This window comes from Nematostella vectensis, chromosome 5, assembly GCF_932526225.1.
Source record: "Nematostella vectensis chromosome 5, jaNemVect1.1, whole genome shotgun sequence".
NCBI classification, from domain to species: domain Eukaryota; kingdom Metazoa; phylum Cnidaria; class Anthozoa; order Actiniaria; family Edwardsiidae; genus Nematostella; species Nematostella vectensis.
In genome coordinates, this window is record NC_064038.1 from 5,222,674 (window position 1) to 5,246,980 (window position 24,307).

A 24,307-nucleotide genomic window follows, 5' to 3' on the forward strand; every position below is an offset into this window, starting at 1 on the left:
TTATTTAAATGCGTTTCAACTGAGAAGTTTAAAGAACTCAGCAGAGACACGTGGAAAAGCACAAGAGAAACCAGAGCGTAACTTACGTAGCAGTGGAAGTGCGCGGGCTGATCAGATACGCATTCTTTTTTTTTTACTTAAAAGTATCGCAAGTCTCTCAAAGCCCTCAAATACCTTATGACCATTATACTGCTATGTTACGTCCCTCACACGTGCGTCTACGTCGTCATAGTTATCAAAGGTCTCAAGTGGAAACAAGGGCTGCAAAAAACATAGTTAGCCCAATATTTGTTTTCAAAAAAGTTTATTTATTTTATATTTTTTTTGTCGAACAAACTTTAATTTTGTTCGTGATAGACTTCTTATATCGATCTTAAGCATTTCGTGAATAATTAATTCTTCGGTACTTTTCTGAATAATTCACTGTGTCATTAGAAACAATTCGCTGTCAAATGTTTTCTGATCTCTCATGATAACATCAAATCTTATTGCTTTTCAATAGATTTTTTTTCAATTTTATCCATCTGGATCTTGTTTTAATTGTACAACTTTTTCGTTTTTGCGTTATGCCGTTGGTGTCCAATTAACTTGGAACCACTTTCTTTTGACTTACAAAGAAATTTGTTTGTTTCATGTTCAGTAAAAACCCGCGAGTAAAAACCTTCACTTTTCAAGGTCAACAAGCCTTCAAGGGGCAGCGTTATGGTACTGCGCATGTCTGGAGTCGGTGTTTATTGTAGGCTTTTGAGGGGCCGTCCACACTAACACGGATTCGTTTGAATCCGTATTTTTGATACGTTTAGGCCTTCCGTCCACACTAACACGGGGGTAGGATCCAGCGAATCCGGATACTTTAAAAAACGCTGCCGAAAGTGAATCAAAATAAATCCGTGTCAAACTGAAAACGATGACGTCATCTCGCAGGCTCGTCTGCTTCTATGAGCATGCGCATAAAAAATTACGTCACGCCGTACCGTGTTAGTGTGGACGACTGGATCCAAGCGAAAACCCTGCGAAAACGATAGTGTGGACGCAAATCAAGTGATCCGCTTTCGGCGAAACGAATCCGGATACTTTTGAATATCCGTGCTAGTGTGATCGACCCGCGCGATAAAACATGACGTAACAGCATTTCGACATCAGTTGGTAATGTTTATTATTACAATCTTAAACATGACCTCGATTTTTACAACATGCACCCATCTACTTATTTAGATGCGGAATTATTACCAAGGTCCGATAAGGACGAAAATGAAGAAGTTAAACGTTTCACAATTCATTTTAGTGTTGAGTTTAGAGCTTTTGCAATATGTGAATTCTCTTTTATAACACAAGCGCTTTTAAGCGAACTTTTAATTCTCTTTATACAACATGATCTGTTTTCAGCGAAATGTGAATTCTCTTTTATAACATGAGCACTTTTGAAAGAACTTTTAATTATTTTCTACAACATGATCTGTTTCTAGCTAACTGTGCATCCTCTTTCTCAGCCCCTATTCCTAGTGTGTACTGTGAATTGTCTCTAAAACATAATCCCTATCCCATGAACTGTGCATCTCTTTATTTTCTGTAATTCTTGTCCTTCAACAGTGTCTATAAAAATAATATATTTAAATTCATATAATTAGAAAACAAACTGTTTTTAATACGATAATAATTGATGCAATTTTATCCGTTAAATTTCTTCTTGAATTAGTGAACTGGTTGTTTAATCATTTGATAGCTTAATATGCCATTAATCGGCTCCTCCTGGCATAAGAAAGAACACACTTATAATATCCCAATCATGATAATCCTGCCATACCCTACACCCCACCTTGTAGATGAATGGACGGAACACAATTAGTCCGCGTCATAACCATACCATTCTCAGTGCACAGTATCCTTTGCACGTGACGGTAGTAATCCTCAGGAGTTTTGTCTTGATTGGTTAAGGGAGGACAGTATCTACCACCTGGTGACGATTGGTTACACCTACAACTTGGAATACCTGGTGAAAAACATTCCAGTACATGTCACTCATCAAGTGCTTCAAGTCCATCCAGGTCCTGGTTCTATATCTGATGGTCCGACTACCAACCTCCATCCTGTAACACATTCAAAGTTGTAAGCATGTTGACTAATGGTCTGACAAATACAATGTCACATCTCCCTCCTGGTACACTGTCCAGGCAGTACCATACAGACTGATGGTCCAACCATTACATACCTTGTCAACACCTCCCTCCTGGTACACTGACCAGACAGTACCATACAGACTGATGGTCCGACCATTACATACCTTGTTAACACCTCCCTCATGGAACACTGTCCAGGCAGTACCATACAGACTGATGGTCCGACCATTACATACCTTGTTAACACCTCCCTCCCGGTACACTGTCCAGGCAGTACCATACAGACTGATGGTCCAACCATTACATACTTTGTCAACACCTCCCTCCTAGTACACTGACCAGGCAGTACCATACAGACTGATGGTCTGGCCATTACATACCTTGTCAACACCTCCCTCCTGGTACACTGTCCAGGCAGTACCATACAGACTGATGGTCCAACCATTACATACCTTATCAACACCTCCCTCCTGGTACACTGACCAGGCAGTACCATACAGACTGATGGTCCAACCATTACATACCTTGTCAACACCTCCCTCTTGGTACACTGTCCAGGCAGTACCATACAGACTGATGGTCCAACCATTACATACCTTGTCAACACCTCCCTCCTGGTACACTGTCCAGGCAGTACCATACAGACTGATGGTCTGACCATTACATACCTTGTCAACTCTTCCCTCTTGGTACACTGACCAGGTAGTACCATACAGACTGATGGTCTGACCATTACATACCTTGTCAACACCTCCCTCCTGGTACACTGTCCAGGCAGTACCATAAAGACTGATGGTCTGACCATTACATACCTTGTCAACTCTTCCCTCTTGGTACACTGACCAGGTAGTACCATACAGACTGATGGTCTGGCCATTACATACCTTGTTAACACCTCCCTCCTGGTACACTGACCAGGCAGTACCATACAGACTTATGGTCTGACCATTACATACCTTGTCAACACCTCCCTCCTGGTACACTTTCCAGTTAGTTCCGTCCAGGCTGTAGCTGATGGTAAAGCTTGTTATCCATCTCTCGAGTCCATATCTTCCCTGTGTTGCAACTTTGGTGACTATCACAAGTCGCTTCAGGTCAATCTGTATCCGTTCCCCAGATGCAAATCCTTGTGCTATCCAGGCTCCTAAACCCACGAATAGGTTCAAGCGTGCGTGCTTTCCCATAGACATATAGTCGTAATAAGAGCTCTGGGTGATTTGGTCGTCTTTGATTCTGCCATCTTCCATCCCAAGTGCTCGAGCTTCCTCTGTTAAGATTACATTGAGCCTCATCAGTAAAATTCAATGCATCACGAGTTAAATGCCTCTGTTATTACATTTCCATTAGAATGTTAGTACTATTGAAATATACAAATTGACTCGTCGGCCTTCAATTTAGAAAATAATTTATTATGTTTATGTCATACTTATGATGTCGCAATTCTCTCCGATAAATCCATCATCGCAGACACACGTGTAGGTATCGTCGTGTTTGCTGGTGTGACATGTTCCATTCTTACACGGCTTGTGCTCACATGCGCTCTGCAAAATATACAATTGTGTAAAGAGCCTGTCAGGAATATCATTATACAACGACGGCTTTTACAACGAGATTGGAAAAAAAAAAGTATGCGGCTCGGTTGTGGTTGGGTTGAAAACGTCTGAAATGTTTCAGACAGAACGCATTTTCACGTGCTTCTACAGAATATTGAATGAAATTCCGGTGCTTTCTGCTGTCGTCGTCCATTTTGCCGTCGTCGTTTTTTCCAGGTCGCTGGTGGTTACAGCATTTTGATGTCATTTTTCGTCTAAAGTCTTGACTGAAATCACTTTTCCGTTGTAAAAACAAAACAAAAAATGGACCTAACTTTGTTTGAGCCTCTATCCTTTATCAATCGACTCAGAACTTAGAATAGATATTCCCTGACAAATTTCTGTAATGACATAAAAAGTCATCCTCGGGGACCCAGGGCGATGCAGAGAACCGAATCGAGAGTATGCGCGTAGACGAAAAAGACGTCTCGCTGGTCTCCAAGTCGCCATGGGTCCCCGAGGATGAGGAAAAATTAACGAATAACGTTACAGCGTATCCTGAACAACAGTCACGTAACCGAGACCCGTCCCGTTGCCTTTCTGTTCCAGCGGAGAGCAATAGTTTTGTAGCAATAGTATGACCGCGCGCGGGGAATGGGAACAAAGGATGGGGAGGAAGGAGTTTCCTTCCCATTCTTCCCATTCTATGTGCGGTCATAATCTTATCTCGCTTTCTATTTCCACGGAAATCTTTCCCACGAATTTGTATATTTTGTTGTTGATAGCACGCTGTGATGTCATCTGTTCTTAAAGAACAGTGTGTTGTAATTTGTGACTGCAAATTGAAATTGCTTCTTTCTAGTTGGCTTTGATTCTTTCAATTACATTGGCTTTTAGTTTGGAATCATAATCAAGTTAGTGCATTACGGCACATATTTTTGGTATGTTTGCTCCACTATAAAATGTTCTGCAGATTCGTATGATATTTTATTTTTCAATAGCCAGCTTTGCTCTTATGAAAACTGTAAATCTTCCCCAATGAGTAGTAAACTAGTAAATTGTACGGAGACTCCTTAAACGACGAGGTAAATTCCTAAATAGGAATGTATAACTAATCTCAAGTCATGTTATTCAATCACGATTATTTACTGATCACTGATGTAGTAAATTAAATCGTGCCATAGAACTGTCATTTTCTGCTTTTTGCTGTATTTCTCAAGGAAGCTAAATTATTTAACAGATAACAAAACAACACACAAAAACAGAGTTGCGCTAACTGGTGATTTCTCTAGACGACTAAGCTATATCGATAAAGCGCATTTTTCATAAGTTTCCCGTACTTTTTAGCACTCTTCGTAAACTATGTGGTTTTATAGGTATCGATCATGCATGTGAAAATCGTTGTTTAATCATTGTATATCAGTGTGGTGTGGTAATTGTGTAAGCAAAATAAACTCATAACTGAGCAAACAAATGCCACATCTTAAATAATTTATAAATCCAAGTATTAAATTTCAGTTCAGTGTAAATTGAACTTCAGTGTGTCAATATTACTCAGACATACTAAACTGTGTAATGCGTAAGCATTTTTACTCCATTAAAACTTTTTAAAAATAATTTTTAAATTAAAAAATAGATTTTCTTCGTGGTCTTGTATCCATCAAATCCAGCGCTCTGATTGGCTCTCGTGAGGTCCGGTATCTTACGATCCGGACCCCGCGACAAAGCGAAAGAAGACATTTCTACGATCATTTCGAGTTGAGAACGACGTATAAATTTGAACTGAATTATTTTACAAAATTGTTGGTCAAAACTTAGAGGATGTCTTCTTTGGTGGTTCTGTATTTCTGGAGGATTAAAAGCGTTGTGTGGAATACAAAATGGAGCTAAGGGTCGGTCCCTATCGTGAAATACCGTGACCTCGGTCTTGAAAATACTGACCTCGGCCTTAAATAAAATAGTACAATACAGTAATTGTTTTCCTGCACAAAAATAGTTAAAAGTAGCGTGCACGATCCTGGCTTTTGTTGATCGAAAACGTAACATAACAAAACGCAAAACTGAAAATACGAAATATAGACTTTTATTGACTTATTTACTTGCTCTGTAACAGATCATTTTTAAAAATACACTGGATACCTTGAAATAATTTCGTACCTTTATTCCGTAATGGTCTGAGGTGGAGTTGGGCTGGTACTTCTCGTCTGGGCAGCTGTACTTATCGACAGACAGTAACTCGCACCAAAACTTCAAGCTCGAGTCAGCAATGGCCGCCACGTTGACAGACAAATACTCCAAGACGTCAAGACACCTCATCCAGCAAGAAAGAGCATCGCCTTCGAAACTACGAGAGATGATCGGCCCTTCCAGATACGAAGAGCTGTTCTTAATGAAGTTACCGAAAGAAAAGTCAAATTCCGAGTTTCTTTGCTTCCCTTTAGAAGTCCCTTCTATTAAGAAGGGAAGGAAAGCCAAGATTAAGGAAATATAAAAAGTGAAACGGAGAATTTGTAGGAATGACATGCCGACCAATCTTTAAAATGATATGTTTTTGAGGAACTTCTTATTTTGATTTAAAAGCTTTCGTAAATTATTAATTCGTCGCTGCTTTGATTCGCTAAGTAGAAGTATTTGTTTTCTAACAAGTTTATTATCTTGTTATTTCTGTTAAACAAACTTTAAGATTTGTTTATCGTTTAATGAAGTTACCGAAAGAAAAGTCAAATTCGGAATTTTTTTTGCTTCCCTCTAGAAGTTGTCCCTTTTTTTATGAAGGGCAGAAGCCAAGATAAAAATGATATAATATTTTTTTAGGAACTTCTTATTTGGGTTTAAAAGCTTTCGTTAATTATTTATTCGTCTCGAGGTGTGCGGATACAGGGGGGGTAGTTTGGGTGGATATCCACCCCCCCTTTTTGAGTTAATAAAAAACAACTTAAAAGTCACTTTGTTTGAAGAAAATAAATGTGTGAGGGAAGGGATGTACTGTCCATGTGCCTTTGACTGCTTGACTTTGTTGACGCGACAAATCCAATTCAGCGTGAAGTAGTTAGATTTATTTAACCTACCAAGAGCCACTGGATCAGATATAAGCCATCTATCCGGCCATAATCCACCCCCTATTTTGAAATCCGCCTCTGGTCTCTGGTTTCATTTGTGAGGAACTCCATTTTGGGTTTGAAAGCTTTCGTTACTTATTAATTAGTATCTGCTTTGATTCGCTGAGTAAGATTATTTGTTTAAAAAAGGTTTATTGTTTAAAAAGTTACCGAAAGAAAAGTAAAATTGCAAGTTTCTAGTCCCTTCTGTTATGAAGGGAAGATAATATGATTTTGATATACTTCTTATTTATTTAAAAACTTTTGTTAATTATTAATTCGTCTCTGTTTGAATGATGGACTGAGAATGATTATTCGTTTTCTAAAACAGTTTATTGTCTTTTGTTATTTGTGTCGAACAAACTTTAAGTTTTGTTCGTGATAGACGTATATTGATCTTAAGAATTTCGTGAATAATTAATTATTCGGTACTTTTCTAAATTATTCATTGTGTCATTAGGAATAATTCGCCGTCAAATGTTTTCTGATCTCCCCCGTTACTTTTCGATTTATTTGCTGCTTTCGCAAACTTTCAAATCATTGTTTATTCAAATTTGGGAAGCGTGATCATGATAACATCAAATCTTATTGCTTTTCAATAGATTTTTTTTCAAATTTATCCATCTGGATCTTGTTTTAATTGTACAACTTTTTTGTTTTTGCGTTATGCCTTGGGTGTCCAATTAACTTGGAACCACTTTCTTTTGACTTACAAAGAAATTTGTTTGTTTCATGTTCAGTAAAAACCCGCGAGTAAAAATATTCACTATTCAAGGTTAACAAGCCTTAAGGGGCAGCGTTATGGTACTGCGCATGTCTGGAGTCGGTGTTTATTGTAGGCTTTTGATGGGCCGTCCACACTAACACGGTTTCGTTTGAATCCGTATTTTTGATACGTTTAGGCATTCCGTCCACACTAACACGGGAATCCGGATACTTTAAAAAACGCTGTCGAAAGTGAATCAAAATAAATCCATATACTTTGGTCCGTTGTGTAGACGGTCGAATCCGTGTCAAACTGAAAACGATGACGTCATCTCGCAGGCTCGTCTGCTTCTATGAGCATGCGCATAAAAAAATTACGTCACGCCGTACCGTGTAAGTGTGGACGACTGCATCAAAGCGAAAACCCTGCGAAAACGCTAGTGTGGACGCAAATCAAGTGATCCGCTTTCGGCGAAACGAATCCGGATACTTTCGAATATCCGTGCTAGTGGGATCGACCCGAGCGATAAAACATGACGTAACAGCATTTCGACATCAGTTGGTAATGTTTATTATTACAATCCTAACATGACCTCGATTTTTAGAACATGCACCCATCACCTTATTTAGATGCGGAATTATTACCAAGGTCCGATAAGGACGAAAATGAAGAAGTTAAACGTTTCACAATTCATTTTAGTGTTGAGTTTAGAGCTTTTGCAATATGTGAATTCTTTTTTATAACATGAGCACTTTAAGCGAACTTTTAATTCTCTTTATACAACAAGATCTGTTTCTAGTGAAATGTGAATTCTCGTTTATAACATGAGCGCTTTTAAGCGAACTTTTAATTCTCTTTATACAACATGATCTGTTTTGAGCGAAATGTGAATTCTCTTTAATAACATGAGCACTATTAAAAGAACTTTTAATTATTTTCTACAACATGATCTGTTTCTAGCGAACTGTGCACCCTCTTTCTCAGCCCCTATTCCTAGTGTGTACTGTGAATTGTCTCTAAAACATAATCCCTATCCCATGAACTGTGCATCTCTTTATTTTGTGCGCTTCATCTGTAATTCTTGTCCTTCAACTGTGTCTATAAGAATAATATATTTAAATTCATATAATTAGAAAACAAACTGTTTTTAATACGATAATAATTGATGCAATTTTATCCGTTAAATTTCTTCTTGAATTAGTGAACTGGTTGTTTAATCATTTGATAGCTTAATATGCCATTAATCGGCTCCTCCTGGCATAAAGAAAGAACACACTTATATTATCCCAATCATGATAATCCTGCCATACCCTACACCCCACCTTGTAGATGAATGGACGAACACAATTAGTCGGCGTCATAACCATACAATTCCAATCTCAGTGCACACCGTCCGTTGCACGTGACGGCAGTGATCCTCAGGAGTTTTGTCTTGATTGGTTGAGGGAGGACAGTATCTACCACCTGGTAACGATCGGTTACACCTACAACTTGGAATACCTGGTGAAAAACATTCCAGTACATGTTACTCATCAAGTGCTTCAAGTCCATCCAGGTCCTGGTTCTATGTCTGATGGTCCGACTACCAACCTCCATCCTGTAACACTTTCAAAGTTGTAAGCATGTTGACTAATGGTCTGACCAATACCTTGTCACATCTTCCTCCTGGTACACTGTCCAGGCAGTACCATACAGACTGATGGTCTGACCATTACATACCTTGTCAACACCTCCCTCCTGGTACACTGTCCAGGTAGTACCATACAGACTGATGGTCCAACCATTACATACCATGTCAACACCTCCCTCCTGGTACACTATCCAGGCAGTACCATACAGACTGATGGTCCGACCATTACATACCTTGTCAACACCTCCCTCCTGGTACACTTACCAGGCAGTACCATACAGACTGATGGTCCAGGTAGTACCATACAGACTGATGGTCTGACCATTACATACCTTGTCAACACCTCCCCTCTTGGTACACTGACCAGGCAGTACCATACAGACTGATGGTCTGGTCATTACATACCTTGTCAACACCTCCCTCCTGGTACACTGACCAGGCAGTACCATACAGACTGATGGTCCAACCATTACATACCTTGTCAACACCTCCCTCCTGGTACACTATCCAGGCAGTACCATACAGACTGATGGTCCGACCATTACATACCATGTCAACACCTCCCTCCTGGTACACTGACCAGGCAGTACCATACAGACTGATGGTCCAACCATTACATACCTTGTCAACACCTCCCTCCTGGTACACTGTCCAGGCAGTACCATACAGACTGATGGTCTAACCATTACATACCATGTCAACACCTCCCTCCTGGTACACTATCCAGGCAGTACCATACAGACTGATGGTCCGACCATTACATACCTTGTTAACACCTCCCTCCTGGTACACTGACCAGGCAGTACCATACAGACTGATGGTCTGACCATTACATACCTTGTCAACACCTCCCTCTTGGTATACTGACCAGTTAGTTCCGTCAAGACTGTAGCTGATCCTAAAGCCTGTGATCCATTGATCGAGTCCGTATCTTCCCTGTGTTTGCACTTTGGTGACTATCACAAGTCGCTTCAGGTCAATCTGTATCCATTCCCCAGGAGCAGAACTTTGTGCTAACCAGGCTCCTTGGGTGGTTGAACTCGCGACTAGGTTCAAGCGTGCGTGCTTTCCCATAAAAATGGAGCTGTAATAAGAGCTCTGGGTGATTTGGTCGTCTTTGATTCTGCCATCTTCCATCCCAAGAGCTCGAGCTTTCACTGTTAAGATTACATTGAGCCTCATCAGTATAATTCAATGCATCACGAGTTAAATGCCTCTGTTATTACATTTCCATTAGAATGTTAGTACTATTGAAATATACAAATTGACTCGTCGGCCTCCAATTTAGAAAATAATTTATTATGTTTATGTCATACTTATGTCGCAATTCTCTCCGATAAATCCATCATGGCAGACACACGTGTAGGTATCGTCGAGCTTGCTGGTGTGACATGTTCCATTCTTACACGGCTTGTGCTCACATGCGCTCTGCAAAATATACAATTGAGTAAAGAGCCTGTCAGGAATATTATTATACAACGACGGCTTTGACAACGAGATTGGAAAAAAAGTATACGGCTCGGTTGTGGTTGGGTTGAAAACAGCTGAAATGTTTCAGACAGGACGCATTTTCACGTGCTTCTACGGAATATTGAATAAAATTCCATTGTTTTCTGCTGTCGTCGTCCATGTTGCCGTCGTCGTTTCTTCAAGGTCGCTGGTGGTTACAGCATTTTGATGTCACTTTGCGTCTAAAGTCTTGACTGAAATCACTTTTCCTTGTAAAAAAATGGACCGAATTTTGTTTTGGCCTTTATCCTTTATCAATCGACTCAGAACTTAGCATAGATATTCCCTGATAAATCCTCGGGGACCCAGGGCGATGCAGGGAACCGAATCGATATTACGCGCAAAGACGAAATAGACCTGTCCCCTCTCCTTTCTTTCGTCTTCTCGCGTACTCTCGCTTCTGGTCTCCGAGTCGCCCTGGGTCCCCTAGGATGAGGAAAAATTACCGAATAACGTTACAGCGCATCCTGAACAACAGTCACGTAACCGAGACCCGTCTCGTTGCCTGCCTGTTCCAGCGGAGAGCAATAGTTTTGTAGCAATAGTATGACCGCGCGCGGGGAATGGGAACAAAGGATGGGGAGGGAGGAGTTTCTTTCCCATTCTTCCCATTCTATGTGCGGTCATAATCTTATCTCGCTTTCTATTTCCACGGAAATCTTTCCCACGAAGTTGTATATTTTGTTCTTGATAGCACGCTGTGATGTCATCTGTAGATTCTTAAAGAACAGTGTGTTGTAATTTGTGACTACAAATTTAAACAATTTAGCAATGATGAAATTCTTCTTTCTAGTTGGCTTTGATTCTTTTAATAAATCGGCTTTTAGTTTGGAATCATAATCAATTTAGTGCATTAAGGCGCTATTTTTGATATGTTTGCTGCATTATAAAATATTCTGCAGATTCGTATGATATTGTATTTTTCAATAGCCAGCTTTGCTCTTGTGAAAACTGTAAATCTTCCCCCATGAGTAGTAAACTAGTAAATTGTACGGAGACTCCTTAATAAACGAGGCAGATTTCCTAAATAGAAATGGATAACTAATCTTAAGTCATGTTATTTACTCATGATTATTTACTGATTACTGATGTAGTAAATTTAATCGTGCCATGGAACTGTCATTTTCAGCTTGTTGCTGTATTTCTCAAGGAAGCTAAATTATTCAACAGATAACAAAACAACACACAAAAACAGAGTTGGGCTACCAGGTGATTTCTCTAGACGACTAAGCTATATCGATAGCGCATTTTTCATAAGTTTCCCGTACTTTTTAGCACTCTTCGTAAACTATGTGGTTTTATAAGTATCGATCGTGCATGTGGAAATCGTTGTTTAATCATTGTATATCAGTGTGGTTTGTTTATTAATTGTGTAAGCAAAATAAACTCGTAACTAAGCAAACAAATGCCACATCTTAAATAATTCATAAATCCAAGTATTAAATTTCAGTTCAGTGTAAATTGATTTTTTTTGTCAATATAACTAAGGCATACTAAACTGTGTAAAGCATAAGTATTTTTACTTCATTCAATCTTTTTTAAAATAATTTTTAATCTTGCTCGTGCAGTTTACCCCTCTTAGCCCCGATTTCAAGACCTTCAAATAGCAATAAATATACAAGACTAGTACAGTGATTTTTTTATCCTGCCCAAAAAATAGTTAAAAGCAGCGTGCAAGATCCTGGCTTCTGTTGATCGAAAACGTAACATAACAAAACGCAAAACTGAAAATACGAAATATAGACTTTTATTGACTTATTTACTTGCTCTGTAACAGATCATTTTTAAAATACATTGGATACTTTGAAATAATGGCGTACCTTCATTTCGTAATGGTCTGAGGTGGAGTTGGGCTGGTACTTCTCGTCTGGGCAGCTGTACTTATCGACAGAAAGTAACTCGCACCAAAACTTCAAGCTCAAGCCAGCAATGGCTGCCACGTTGACAGACAAACACTTTAAGACGTCAAGACACCTCATCCAGCAAGAAAGAGCATCGCCTTCGAAACTACGAGAGATGATCGCCCCTTCCAGATACGAAGAGCTGTTCTTAATGAAGTTACCGAAAGAAAAGTCAAATTCCGAGTTTCTTTGCTTTCCTTTAGAAGTTCCTTCTATTAAGAAGGGCAGGAAAGCCAAGATGAAGAAAATATATAAAGTGAAACGTAGAATTTGCAGGAATAACATGCCGACCAATCTCTAAGAAAATATGTTTTTGAGAAACTTTTTATTTCGATTTAAAAGCTTTCGTTAATTATTAATATGTCGCTGCTTTGAATGATTCGCTGAGAATGATAATTTGTTTTCAAAAAAAGTTTATTGTCTTGTTATTTGTGTCGAACAAACTTTAAGATGTTCGTGATAGACTTCGTATATTGATCTTAAGCATTTCGTGAATAATCAATTCGTCGGTACTTTTCTGAATGATTCACTGTGTCATTAGGAACAATTCGCCGTCAACTGTTTTTGATCTTCCCCGTTACTTTTCACATTATTTGTGCTTTCGCAAACTTATAAATCATTGTTTATTCAAGTATGGGATTCGTGATCATGATAACATCAATTCTTATTTTATTGCTTTTTAAGATATATTTTTCAATTTTATCCACCTGGATTTTGATTTAATTTTACAACTTTTTTTGTTTTCGCATTATGCCGCAGGTGTCCAAATTCCTTGGCAAAACTGTCTTTTAAGCAAGTTCCTACTTCAACCAATAGATTCTTGCATAGCTCTGCAACTGTGTCACTAAAATATGGTGATTTAATAAAATATGAACCTGCTTTTGTTGTCTAGGCTTACTTTTTTCTTGTTTTTAGTTGGTGTAAATGACAAATTTTAGGCTGACAGGTTCTTAATTTTCAGGTCTTACTCGCGGGTTTTTACTGTTTCCTTAACACACGTAAACTAAAACTCGAGCTTATTAAATTCCTAAATTTTAAGTTTTATCCTTTAGGATGCCACCCGCGTTTTGTTTTTCCAATTCGTTTTGAAGTTAGATGATCGATTATTTTATTTTTCCTTCTTATACCAATCTGGTTGGGAGATCCTCTGCTGTGTGTCTCAAGAAGGCCAATCACGTCGCCATTGCTCTCGCTCAATGGCTAATTGGATCACTGAGGAACTTTCAATCAAATATAGTACCAATAAAGTATCAGACTTTATTTGTGGATGGTTATTTTGAAGTTGAAATTTTTGCAAATAAACCATTGTATTTTCAGTCAATAACAAAGGAGAAATTGATCGACATTCTTTAAGTTTATTTTTAATTTATTCATGACGACCCTTATTATCTCGCACCACAATAACCCTGTAAACTCTTTTACAGCTTTACGATTCTACGGTCACACGGGGACGTAAATTGCTTACAACGTATCACATATTCAAGTATCTAACTCCTTAGGGTTGTGTCTCCCGCGTCAGTCGTATCCGTTGTATGAAAATATCACGTTGCGCGCCTTTAATGGGAAACATGGTGTCAAAAACCACGCTGGGCTTTAGATGTAAACATGCGCTGCGCACTAATTTATTTGTATGGATAGGTTGTGCAATAAAGTGAAGTAAAGTAAAAAAATAATGTGAAAAGGCGCACGAATTTTCTTTTACTGGCTGTTCAACAAAGAAAATTCATTTGTATAAAGAGCTTGGAGAAGTCAAGTGACGCCGAAAAAATATAATAGCTCATTTCTGATTTATTCTTCTTCTCTTTTCCTTTCACTTATTTCAGAAAACGATTCAGCCAAATCTCTTTTATAGTGTCTTATATTCTTATTTCTCTTGAGTCTGGAAACTCTTGTGATCCTTGTTTTTTACCCTCAAAACGTTACTGTTTAGTGTTCGTGACAAAAGCTGATTTAGTATCCAAGTTCCCGGGGTTAACCCATGCTACTTCTGATCAATCTTCCAGCTCTCAACTCTCCCAGCCATGTGAACGCGGCCTAATGGCGCTATGTGCCCTCGGTCTAGTAACTGGAGACTCGGCGCTAGCAGGGGCTGCACTCGGGGAACTGATGAAGCTTGGAGGAGGAGGTATCACAATATTTTGACAAAGTAGAAACACTATGGAGTTGGTTGTTTAAAATCAACATTTGGAACACGTATTTGAAGAACTCAAGTCACATAAGCCCCCCTCCTTCCTTAAAGTAACCCCCCCCACCCTCAAGATTATAAAGCACCTAGCGTGACACAATACCAGGACTATCAACGTGTATTTAATGTTTATATCAACGAGTCACTTTCTTTTTCCGTGTAAATATAAACAAACGGCACAGAAGCTATATACCGAGAATACGCCTCTCTCTACATAAGCCTCCTTTCCTTGGGACGAAAGATAACCACGTAGAACTTTTTTCAGGAATTAAAATGAAGATTTAAACTAAAATTTTGCTGTAAACGTCAAATGTATTTCTATAACTTAATCCAAAGCTCAATGTATAGTGTGTGCAGCCTCTTTTCTTCGGAACAAAAGAAAGCCACGGGTTCTTTTAGCAATTTTTAACCCAAACACAATGTATAGTGTAGTGAGTATATTACTTGTGTTGTTATCGCCTTACTATTTCGAATTGCTATTATCTCTAGGTAATAAAGACCTGCATTACGAGATCTGCTATCTTTTCTCAAGATTCTACACTCTTCAGGTGTGTATCTAAGGACTAAGTGTTAAGATTTATTGCGGTTGTTGTATCCTCTCGCGTGACTTTCATTACCTACCCTGCTTGCTCAAAAATTTAACCTTGAATACCCCTTTTTAAACACTTTTTTTTAGAAACGTTCGAAGAAACCTCAGTGTGGTAAATGATTTGCACAAACTGGAGATCTCAAAAGACATGCTCTAACACATACTGAAGAAAAGGCACATTAGTGTCCTCAGTGTGGTAAATGCTTTGCACTGGTTGGAACCCTCGAACGCATTCTCTTACACATACAGGAGAAAAGCCACATCAGGGTCCACAATGTGGTAAATGCACAAACTGGACACAAACTTTTACTTTAGAAGATCTCCGACAACCTATCATTTCATAAAAGGTAGAAGGTAGGGTAAAAAAGCTAAGGTAAAAGGTGTCTGATAACCATTTGATATTAACCCCCTGCCGCTTTTTCCACAGGGTGACCCTCGCCTCGGTCTTCGTCATATTGTCAAGGCAGTCCATCGGTAAGACCACGTGACACTAGCAATGATAAAGTGACACTAGTTAAAGCCCGCCGCAGCATGAAGCTGTAGGGCTGGAATTATTCAAGTTACCAATACGTTTTTCTATCGTCAAGATAGCGCCATCCATTCTTCGTACAATTTGCAACAGTTGGACCTTAGAGGTTATTCGACCTTTTTACAGTACGTTTTCGTGTCATGTGTTTAGGCACCCGGACCGTGCGGAATTATGGGATCAGCTGGCGGCCTTTATTGTACAAGTATGTCCTGACGATCTGCAGGTAAGTATCACGTGATTTATGCGCGTGCTTTGAGATTCTGGCCCAACAGTAACAGTAGCCGTAGCCGTAGCCATAACAATAATAATCATCGTCATCGTCATAATAATAATAATGATAATGATAATGAAAATGATGATGATGATGATGATGCCGATGACGATGACGAGGACGACGACGACGATAATAATAATAATCGTTTATTAACCACTTGGCAGTATTAATTCACTGCATTACAGTGGTAGTCAGAAAACACTATTAAAATATTCACACTATAGCATAGCAGAGTAACAAGTTTGCTGAGTGCGCTGTACCCTCTAATTGGTCAACACTTTGAGGTGGTATTGCATGACCAAACCCATCTATGGTAAAGTTGATACAATATATTCAAAATAATATGTTTAAAAGAAATAGCATTTGAAAAAAAGTTTGATAGACAGAAGCTGTAGAAGCTGGTTAAGCAGTTTCCAAAAGTTCGCAAAATACTCTAAACCTCGGCCAAGCCTTCCAGTTCAAAACCCGAAAAGTTGAATTGTACAGTTGTTAAATGTAACGCGCCAGTTTTCAATTCCCAAGTCCAGGCAAGACTTGTCATGCTATTAGGACAGGGCTAGCCATTTCCAGTCAGAACCATCGCACTTTTTTCTCTTTTTGATCATGAATAACCTAAACAAAAAGGTCAAAATCAATGCAGCTCGTCGTTGATCTACTAAACTGACGCGTTAAGCTTTATCCGGTTAGAATCAGTCCTAGTCTACTCAGCAGCCGCTTTTAATGTCACGCACGCCTTCCCATTAGCTTGTTGGGAAGGCGTGCGCGACACTTAGGGCAGCTGCTAAGCAGACCTTGGTCTGGCCCGACTTGCACGAAAGTGCTTTTATTTCCGCCTGTAACGCAAAGTCAAGAAGTTATCACTTGACCTATACAGAAGTCTTGACTTTCTTCCGTTTTTCCCGTTTCTTGTAGGCGGCTTCACGCTGTGCAGAGGGTACAGTTAAGCTCGATCCTGGCACTGCTGGGGTAAGGATTGTCAACAGGGTTTTCGAGCCTAATGAAAGTATTGAGGGTGGCCCTGTCAGCCACCACTTCATCCTAGCATAGTTATGGGGAACATTATAAAAGCAGAAGCCACCATTTCATCCTAGCATAGTTATGGGGAACATTAAAAAGGCAGAAGCCGCCACTTCATCCTAGCATAGTTATGGGGAACATTAAAAAGGCAGAAGCCGCCACTTCATCCTAGCATAGTTATGGGGAACATTAAAAAGGCAGTAGCCGCCTATTCATCCTGGCATAGTTATGGGGAACATTAAAAAGGCAGAAGCCACCACTTCATCCTAGCATAGTTATGGGGAACATTATAAAAGCAGAAGCCACCATTTCATCCTAGCATAGTTATGGGGAACATTAAAAAGGCAGAAGCCGCCACTTCATCCTAGCATAGTTATGGGGAACATTAAAAAGGCAGTAGCCGCCTATTCATCCTGGCATAGTTATAGGGAACATTAAAAAGGCAGAAGCCGCCTATTCATCCTGGCATAGTTATGGGGAACATTAAAAAGGCAGAAGTTAGTATGATTTCACTCTGGGTGCCAGAGGCTAAGCTTGTCTAGCTTTCCAACACATACTGTAGCTACCCTAGCTCATTGCACCTTTTTAGTGGATGGTTTCTAGGTTTATTAAAACTAATAACAATACAAATTTATCTGGATTTGCTTGCAGGTAGCTAAGGCTATTCGAGGCCAACAGAGCTTTACATCATTACACCAGTTACATTACAATATAAAAGACAATAATGCAGCATCTTTGATCAATTGCTCAGTGCGAGATACTCTGTCACTTTGCCAAATTTCATAGATGTTTTACAAATCTTTGTTACATCAAACTTCATGTAGCCCATCAATATGGTAAGGGTAAGTGTCTAGGACACACTATATTGATGGCTACATGAAGTTCCAACCTTTTTCCACAGACAAACCGCACTCTATATCCTGCGAGTATCTTGGGTTCAGGCACACTACCCACCACAGGCGACCCGCCCCTCGACGCTTCAAATCTAACATCGCGTTCAACGTACGCTCTGCGTGCTTCCCAGAAGGCTCTGCGCATGTACCCTGGACACGTGACCAACTGGGCTGTTTTTGTGTCTGCTGTAACTGCCAATGATATTGCGGTAGAGAGCGTGACTAGAAAGAAAGGTTTACACCGCCTGGCTCTGAAGCTATCAAGATATGTCAGTGCTAAAGGTACCATAGACACGCGGGGTTGTCGTTCGACCTTCTTTAGAAGCAGATTAACCGACAGACGTAGGGACAGGGAATTCAAAAGGTTGGATTATTATGTTCACAGGAACATGAACAAGAATTTTACTTCTTCTGAAGCCTGGGAATATTTTTATTTACGCTTATTTGCTCATTTATTTAATACCCACGAGGCACTGCGGGTTACGATTCATGGAACTCTTTAGTGCAACCTTATTTAAAATAGGCGTATATTAGACAGATATATATACATATATAGGAAAACAATTCGAACGGCCAGACGGATTGGCAGACAGACGAGTGAACAGATAAACGGACAAACAGACACATAGACATGATGATGGAATAAACCAATGGAAAGAGGAAGGGATCGAGAAACGGAAGAATGAGGAGAACCACTTTGACCTTATTCCCTCTCTTCATTCAGCTTCTCAAGAAAAAGACGATCTCCTACAGAGCCTCGGTACCAGGCCCTCAGGGTCACACGCGTCGCTTGCTGACGCTGTCTACAAGTGGACCGTGCTTCACACGGGCTACTGCTTGCTGAACTGCGGGCTCACGCAGGAAGCTTTGCAGCACTGTGAACAAGTAGGTGGCGCTTTTTATAGTTTTACTTTTGCAGTCACTTCTTTGCCTCTTGACTTTCTCAGTAGTAATGCGTTTGTGATCTACCAATAATTCCGGCTCAAGGTAGGAATTAACAGGAGTCTTCTGTTCTTTTATTGTAATACTGTTCTGTTATTGTAATATTGTTCTGTTACATATGACAAGTATGTGTATGTACTGTCAATTATAACAATATATATATCTTCTATTGTACTATTGTATTTCGTTGTGTCTTGTACTATTCCATTTTGTTGTCTCTTAATTCTTGTAGAATTGTCAAGGTATAATTGGACGTTTTCCAGATTCGATTTCCTGTGCGAAAGCGAATCTTTGCCAGGTCCTGGTCTGTTTACAGCCGTTTTACTGCTATTTTGTATTAAATAGCTGCATTCCATGCCCTCGATCCTAGAATATTTTGCTATCGTAAAACGAAAAGTTCAAAAGTTGCAATAGATGGCAACAAACTCACACCTACCAAAGCCTCTTTTTCGTGCTCAAATTGCAGCTTAGACTGAAGAGTTAGTTGAAACAACAGACACTTCCCATTTAAACCTCAGGTCCTTGCTGCATATAGCGATGTTCCTCAGCTATCAACCGATGTTCACTTCCTCAAGGCTCAAGTATTACTGCAGATGGGGGACTCGCTGGAGACTGGGCTAAACTCGCTCCAGGCCTCCGTGCTGTCGAGTACACACCACTCTGCGCATGCGTGGCAGGTAGGAAAGCCATGAACGCTGTCTTTGTCAGCCTCAATCAGTTTATCCTAGCAAAATATCCATTTCAATCGGCTAATTTGGAGAAGCTATTGGACTATTTTCTATTGAATTTAGTAAAGAAATTATAAAACTGTGTTTTGGATTGTCATCACGAGATTTTATCAAATGTAATTTAATAATTTTAAAATTGATGAAAATGTTTAAATATCTAGGGCTCTTTGATTAGAAAAAACCGACTAAGTGTTGGCAATTGATTGTGATAAAATACTGTGTACCGTATTAGGGGCGCTTATTTAAATTTAATGGTACATCCAATATATTGTTTTTCCTTAATAAGAAACGGATGCTGGCCCTCGATACAATTTTCGAGGCTGCTCACACTCACGCTCGTATTAAACACTAGATATTTAAGGGGGAGGGGAAAATACCCGTCAGACTTACCAAAGCATTAGCAACAATACTAAAAAAATATAAATATTGTATAAACATTTTCTAAGGCTAAGGTCAAACGTCGTATTGTCCATGAGCCGTATTCATTGCAAATGCATGCAAATTAAGATCAAACAATCGACTCGATTCGTTTGCATGCATTTGAATTGAACACGGCGAATGGAAAAAACGAAGTTTAAACTTAGCCTGAGCCTGCCAAAATTCAAAGATCTGATTGTCCATCCATAACAAATTTTTTGTGCGGATATGTGGTCAAAGAGGGCTCATAATTATTTCGTTTTCCAAGCTCGTCGCACAAGTTCAGAGCAAACTGGGCGCACCCATGGCGGCTGAGCTGTGCTATCGCCAATGTCTCCAGGCAGGATCTGGCAAAAGGTAAACCCCGTGTCCAGCTTACGGAGGGAACAGTATATTAATATCGTTTTCCCATCACAGCTTAACTTTGACTTTTGAGGGTGTGACATAAACTTTTTTAACCCGTTCGGTTTAATTGTTAAAACAAGATACAGTTATTGTTCCGGCATAGATTAGCCAGTATATTGTGTTTGTTGCATCTTGAATAGCTACCGCATTAGGTTACTGTGATTAGGTTACTGTGATTGGCTTTCTGGTTGAACTGTTTTCGTATTTCTGCTCCTTGATTGGCTACCCCGTTTAAATGTCCCCGTATCCCTGTACTTTGATTGGCTAACCCTTTGGACTGTTCTCATATCCCTGCACTTTGATTGGCCATCCCGTTGGACTGTTCTAGTATCCCTGGCACATTGATTGGCTATCCCGTTGAACTGTTCTGGTTTCTCTACACTTTGATTGGCCATCTGGTTGACTTGGACTGTTGTATCGTATCCCTACACTTTGATTGGCTAACTCTTTTGACTGTTCTCGTATCACTGCACTTTGATTGGCCATCTGGTTGGGCTGTTTTAGTATCCCTGCACATTGATTGGCTATCCCGTTCAACTGTTCTCGTATCCCTACACTTTGATTGGCTAATCCGTATAACTATTCCTGTGTCCCTTCCCTGTACCTTTAATCTTCTGCCTCATGACCAGATCAACAAGTTGGCGCCTAGTCCCCCTTATTCGACTGGCTCTCCTCGCTCTGCAACAAATCCAGGTAGGTTAAACTTATTTTAAGGTAAAAAGTAAAGTCTCAACTCTGACTCCGGCCTCCAAAGCAGCCGCTCTGAACTTTGAAATAAATAGCACTAAATCAATCTCTTTACTAACAATAGTCGGAGGAGTCAAGTTAGCTTACGAATTTTACAAAGGTCTGGAAACATTCAAGTACCACAGATCAATCCTGTCCTATACTTTTATCTCAGGCTGACGAGGCTAACCGTGAGCGATGGGAGGCACTGTGTACCGAGGCGTCGACCGAGGTGGGTGCTATTTGCTGTCTGGGTATGGGTCTAGATAACACTCAATTCTTTTTGATAGAAGACGCAAAAGTATGTAATGTGTGATTCGAACAAAGGTCTTCCCACACTGAGAAATTTTATCTGTTAGGCTCAATACAGAGCTTGTATAAAGCATTCCAATTGTGGGGATGGGGAAGGGGTGATTCGCTGCGTTGGGGAGAGAATTGCACAACACACCTATTTAGATAAGCAGCGATTTACCCATGCACCATATTGTATAGCCTACAATTTTTTTTGTGCTTTTGAGCGATGTGAAGCATCACAAGATATCAGAAACAATCAAAATCGCACAATTAATTTCTAGGTAGTGACCGAACTACCTAGATTTTCGTAGGCATAATGGATTTCTTGCTACGATACACGCTCCGGCAGCTCAGTGTCTGTTGAATTTGAGTTCAATTGGTTAACATGTAAGGCGATCTCAATATTTTTCTCAACTTTTCAGGTTTTGAAACTCGACCCAAGTTGCACTGCAGCCAGACTTATCCAGGCAGTTGCACAGTGTATTCTTGGAAACACCAGGTGCGAATGTAACGCGTCCATATATCCATTTTGCAAACGACTTTCAGACATTAAACCGAGACCCTAAGCAAGCTCCACTAGTTTCCACAGGAACCTCTGACAGTGGGAAATAAAGAACAAAAGAGGGGATTTGGGCTTCCTGTGTTTCGAGTTCTCTGAGAAGAAATGGGAAAGAAAAATCACAGCTGAACTTAATCAAAGCTGACATTAGTCTCATACTAACAGGCATTTTAAGAGCCCTCTTAAGGCACACCTCTGAAATTTAGGCATCTTACTTTATTTCAAAAATTCAAAATTCAAATTTCAAAATTCAATAGGGAACGTCACTGCAGCTTCCCCAAAATCAGCCGTTAAAAATGGATGCTTTCTCTCACTTGCCCTGTGGATTGGTTAAAACATGCTACGGTTTAAATGTAACCAATGCGCTCTGCTTGTTTAGATTTCTACTAATGTGTACCCTTTTGTTGTTTGCAGATCAGCCAGGCGTTCCTTGCAGTGTGTTTGCGACACGAAATCTGCCGCGTCACTAGTGGCCCGATACTGGCTCCTTCAGCTTCCGTCTAAATAAGGAATTAGTCAGAATAGTGGAATCCTTTTTAAGGTTTTACACGTCAAACTGTATTTTTTTCTTATTTCTAGGCATGTTTATAGGCAAGACTTATTTCATAAAATGATAAAAAAAAGCAGGGGCTTAATTCGTGACAACCGGAAACTATAGCCAAAAGTCATGCAACAAATTTATATTTACCATCAACGTGAAAAATGGGACGATATCTTATAACATGCTCGCCGCTTATCAATTCTCCTTACACATTCAGTAGAGTCAGGCTAAATTTATATTTTAGTAAGTGAAAAAGGTGCTGTAGAGTTCCATTAACTAAAACTCAAAATATATAGCTACTCATATTCTCATCTGATTCATGGAAAAGTTAATATTTTCAAACTGTGAATAACAAAATTCCAAGTACCTTAAAGGTTTTCATCCGTTTCCAATGTTTGTACAGCTTTGATGTGCCTTTGTAAAACTAAACGGTATTATCACTTGTAAATGGTGTTTTCTCAACAAAACACTTGACTTTGTAAACATTCGCCACAAAAACTCATCAACTTAACTTATATCATGATGAGCTTAGCAAAGTGGCACACGATTTTACCCTTGGTCCCGTTTAATTGATGCTGTGAGATAAGGGGACATCGATTTTGAACAGAGAACAGCACAGCTATAGAAACATGTCGCTATTCTGCATAGTCAATGAAGTAAAGCGCGCTTACTCGAACCCTCACATGAAACGAGGAAACAGTTCGAGTAAGCAGGGAGTTCGAGTTATCCGAATAGAAATGACTAAAAAATAGTATCTAGGGAACTAAGAGTCAGTTCAAGTTAGGGGGGATGTCGAGTTATCAAATGGAAATGACTGAAAAGTAGTTTCTAGGGAACTTGAGTCAATCCTAGTTAGCGCGAAGTTCGAGTTCGAATAATCGGAGTTCCACTACAGATTTAAAAGTAGGTAAAATGGGGTTTGGCCACAATATTTGTGTCTGATGTGTGCTTAGGGGTTCATGGTGGTTCTTTACAGGATTAGTTCCTCCGAAAACTAAATTTTATGCGAATATTTATTAACAAATGCGTAACATGAGGTAATGTTTCAACTTTAAGTACTTAGAGAGTGATAATTAACAAAATATCAAATGCGACATTTTAAATTTTGATGCGGCTTTTTGTAAAGTGTCTGAAATTTGCAGATTTTGTCCCAGCCTTCATAAACGATGCTTGAGGATAATCAAGAAAAAAGTCAGCGAAAATGCCAGTCTTGGAAGCGTGCACTTCAGCCTCTTGGTATTAGTGTTTTGAAAAGGGAAACTCAGTTCGGAATGCAAGACAGACGGCCATTGTACGAAAACGTGGCATCTCCCTCAGTATCTCTTCGCGGAGCATACGGTTTTTCCGTCTTCACCAAATGGGTTCAATACATGTCTAGTCCATTGAAGCTTTATCCCTTGATTCCTATTAAATATATGCCTCTTAATGACCGAAAGATCAGTAAGGTGTTTTTACACGGCGTTTTGAGAGAGTTCCGTCTCTACGGGGGGGATGCACTGCCCGCCAATCAACCAATCAGGGAGCGCGTAAGCTGTATGATGAAACTGAATATGATACTTTACTAAAGTTTGAGAAAACTCGGTTCATAGAAAAATAATCTCATGAAATAAGATAGCACTAAAAAGAAAACCGACTTAAAAAATGTTTTAAAACGGTAATAGATTAGATATCCACATTTCCTGAAGTGCTCTGAGCCATTTTAGTTATTACTTGAA

General features: G+C 39.6%; 1 protein-coding gene and 2 long non-coding RNA genes across 3 annotated transcripts; 2 read left to right on the top strand and 1 right to left on the bottom strand.

The window, feature by feature from the left end:
• Positions 1–192: 192 nt before the first annotated feature.
• LOC116616133 (EGF-like repeat and discoidin I-like domain-containing protein 3) lies at positions 193–13,306 on the bottom strand. Its single transcript, XM_048727929.1, has 4 exons — positions 12,413–13,306; positions 3,544–3,658; positions 3,074–3,384; positions 193–261 (listed from the first exon to the last, which is right to left on the bottom strand). Exons 1-4 carry the CDS (start codon positions 12,776–12,778, stop codon positions 193–195), a joined length of 861 nt encoding a protein of 286 aa, XP_048583886.1. The 5' UTR covers positions 12,779–13,306.
• A 5,233-nt stretch (positions 13,307–18,539) lies between these two features.
• LOC125563195 lies at positions 18,540–21,166 on the top strand. The gene is made up of 4 exons (XR_007308209.1): positions 18,540–18,865; positions 19,441–19,599; positions 20,336–20,424; positions 21,102–21,166. It is a non-coding gene; the product is annotated as an uncharacterized LOC125563195 (long non-coding RNA).
• A 200-nt stretch (positions 21,167–21,366) lies between these two features.
• LOC125563200 lies at positions 21,367–22,570 on the top strand. Its single transcript, XR_007308214.1, has 3 exons — positions 21,367–21,430; positions 21,915–21,991; positions 22,466–22,570. It is a non-coding gene; the product is annotated as an uncharacterized LOC125563200 (long non-coding RNA).
• The last annotated feature ends 1,737 nt before the right edge of the window (positions 22,571–24,307 follow it).

Excerpts from the sequence above, each read along its gene's own strand:
- LOC116616133 (XM_048727929.1), bottom strand. The coding sequence starts at position 12,778 with ATGTTATTCCTGCAAATTCTACGTTTCACTTTATATATTTTCTTCATC. Across the intron at positions 3,659-12,412 it reads CAGACCATTACGAAATGAAG|AGCGCATGTGAGCACAAGCC; the intron begins GTACGCCATTAT and ends TATATTTTGCAG. Across the intron at positions 262-3,073 it reads AGGAGGGAGGTGTTGACAAG|CCCTTGTTTCCACTTGAGAC; the intron begins GTATGTAATGGT and ends TGTTTTTTGCAG.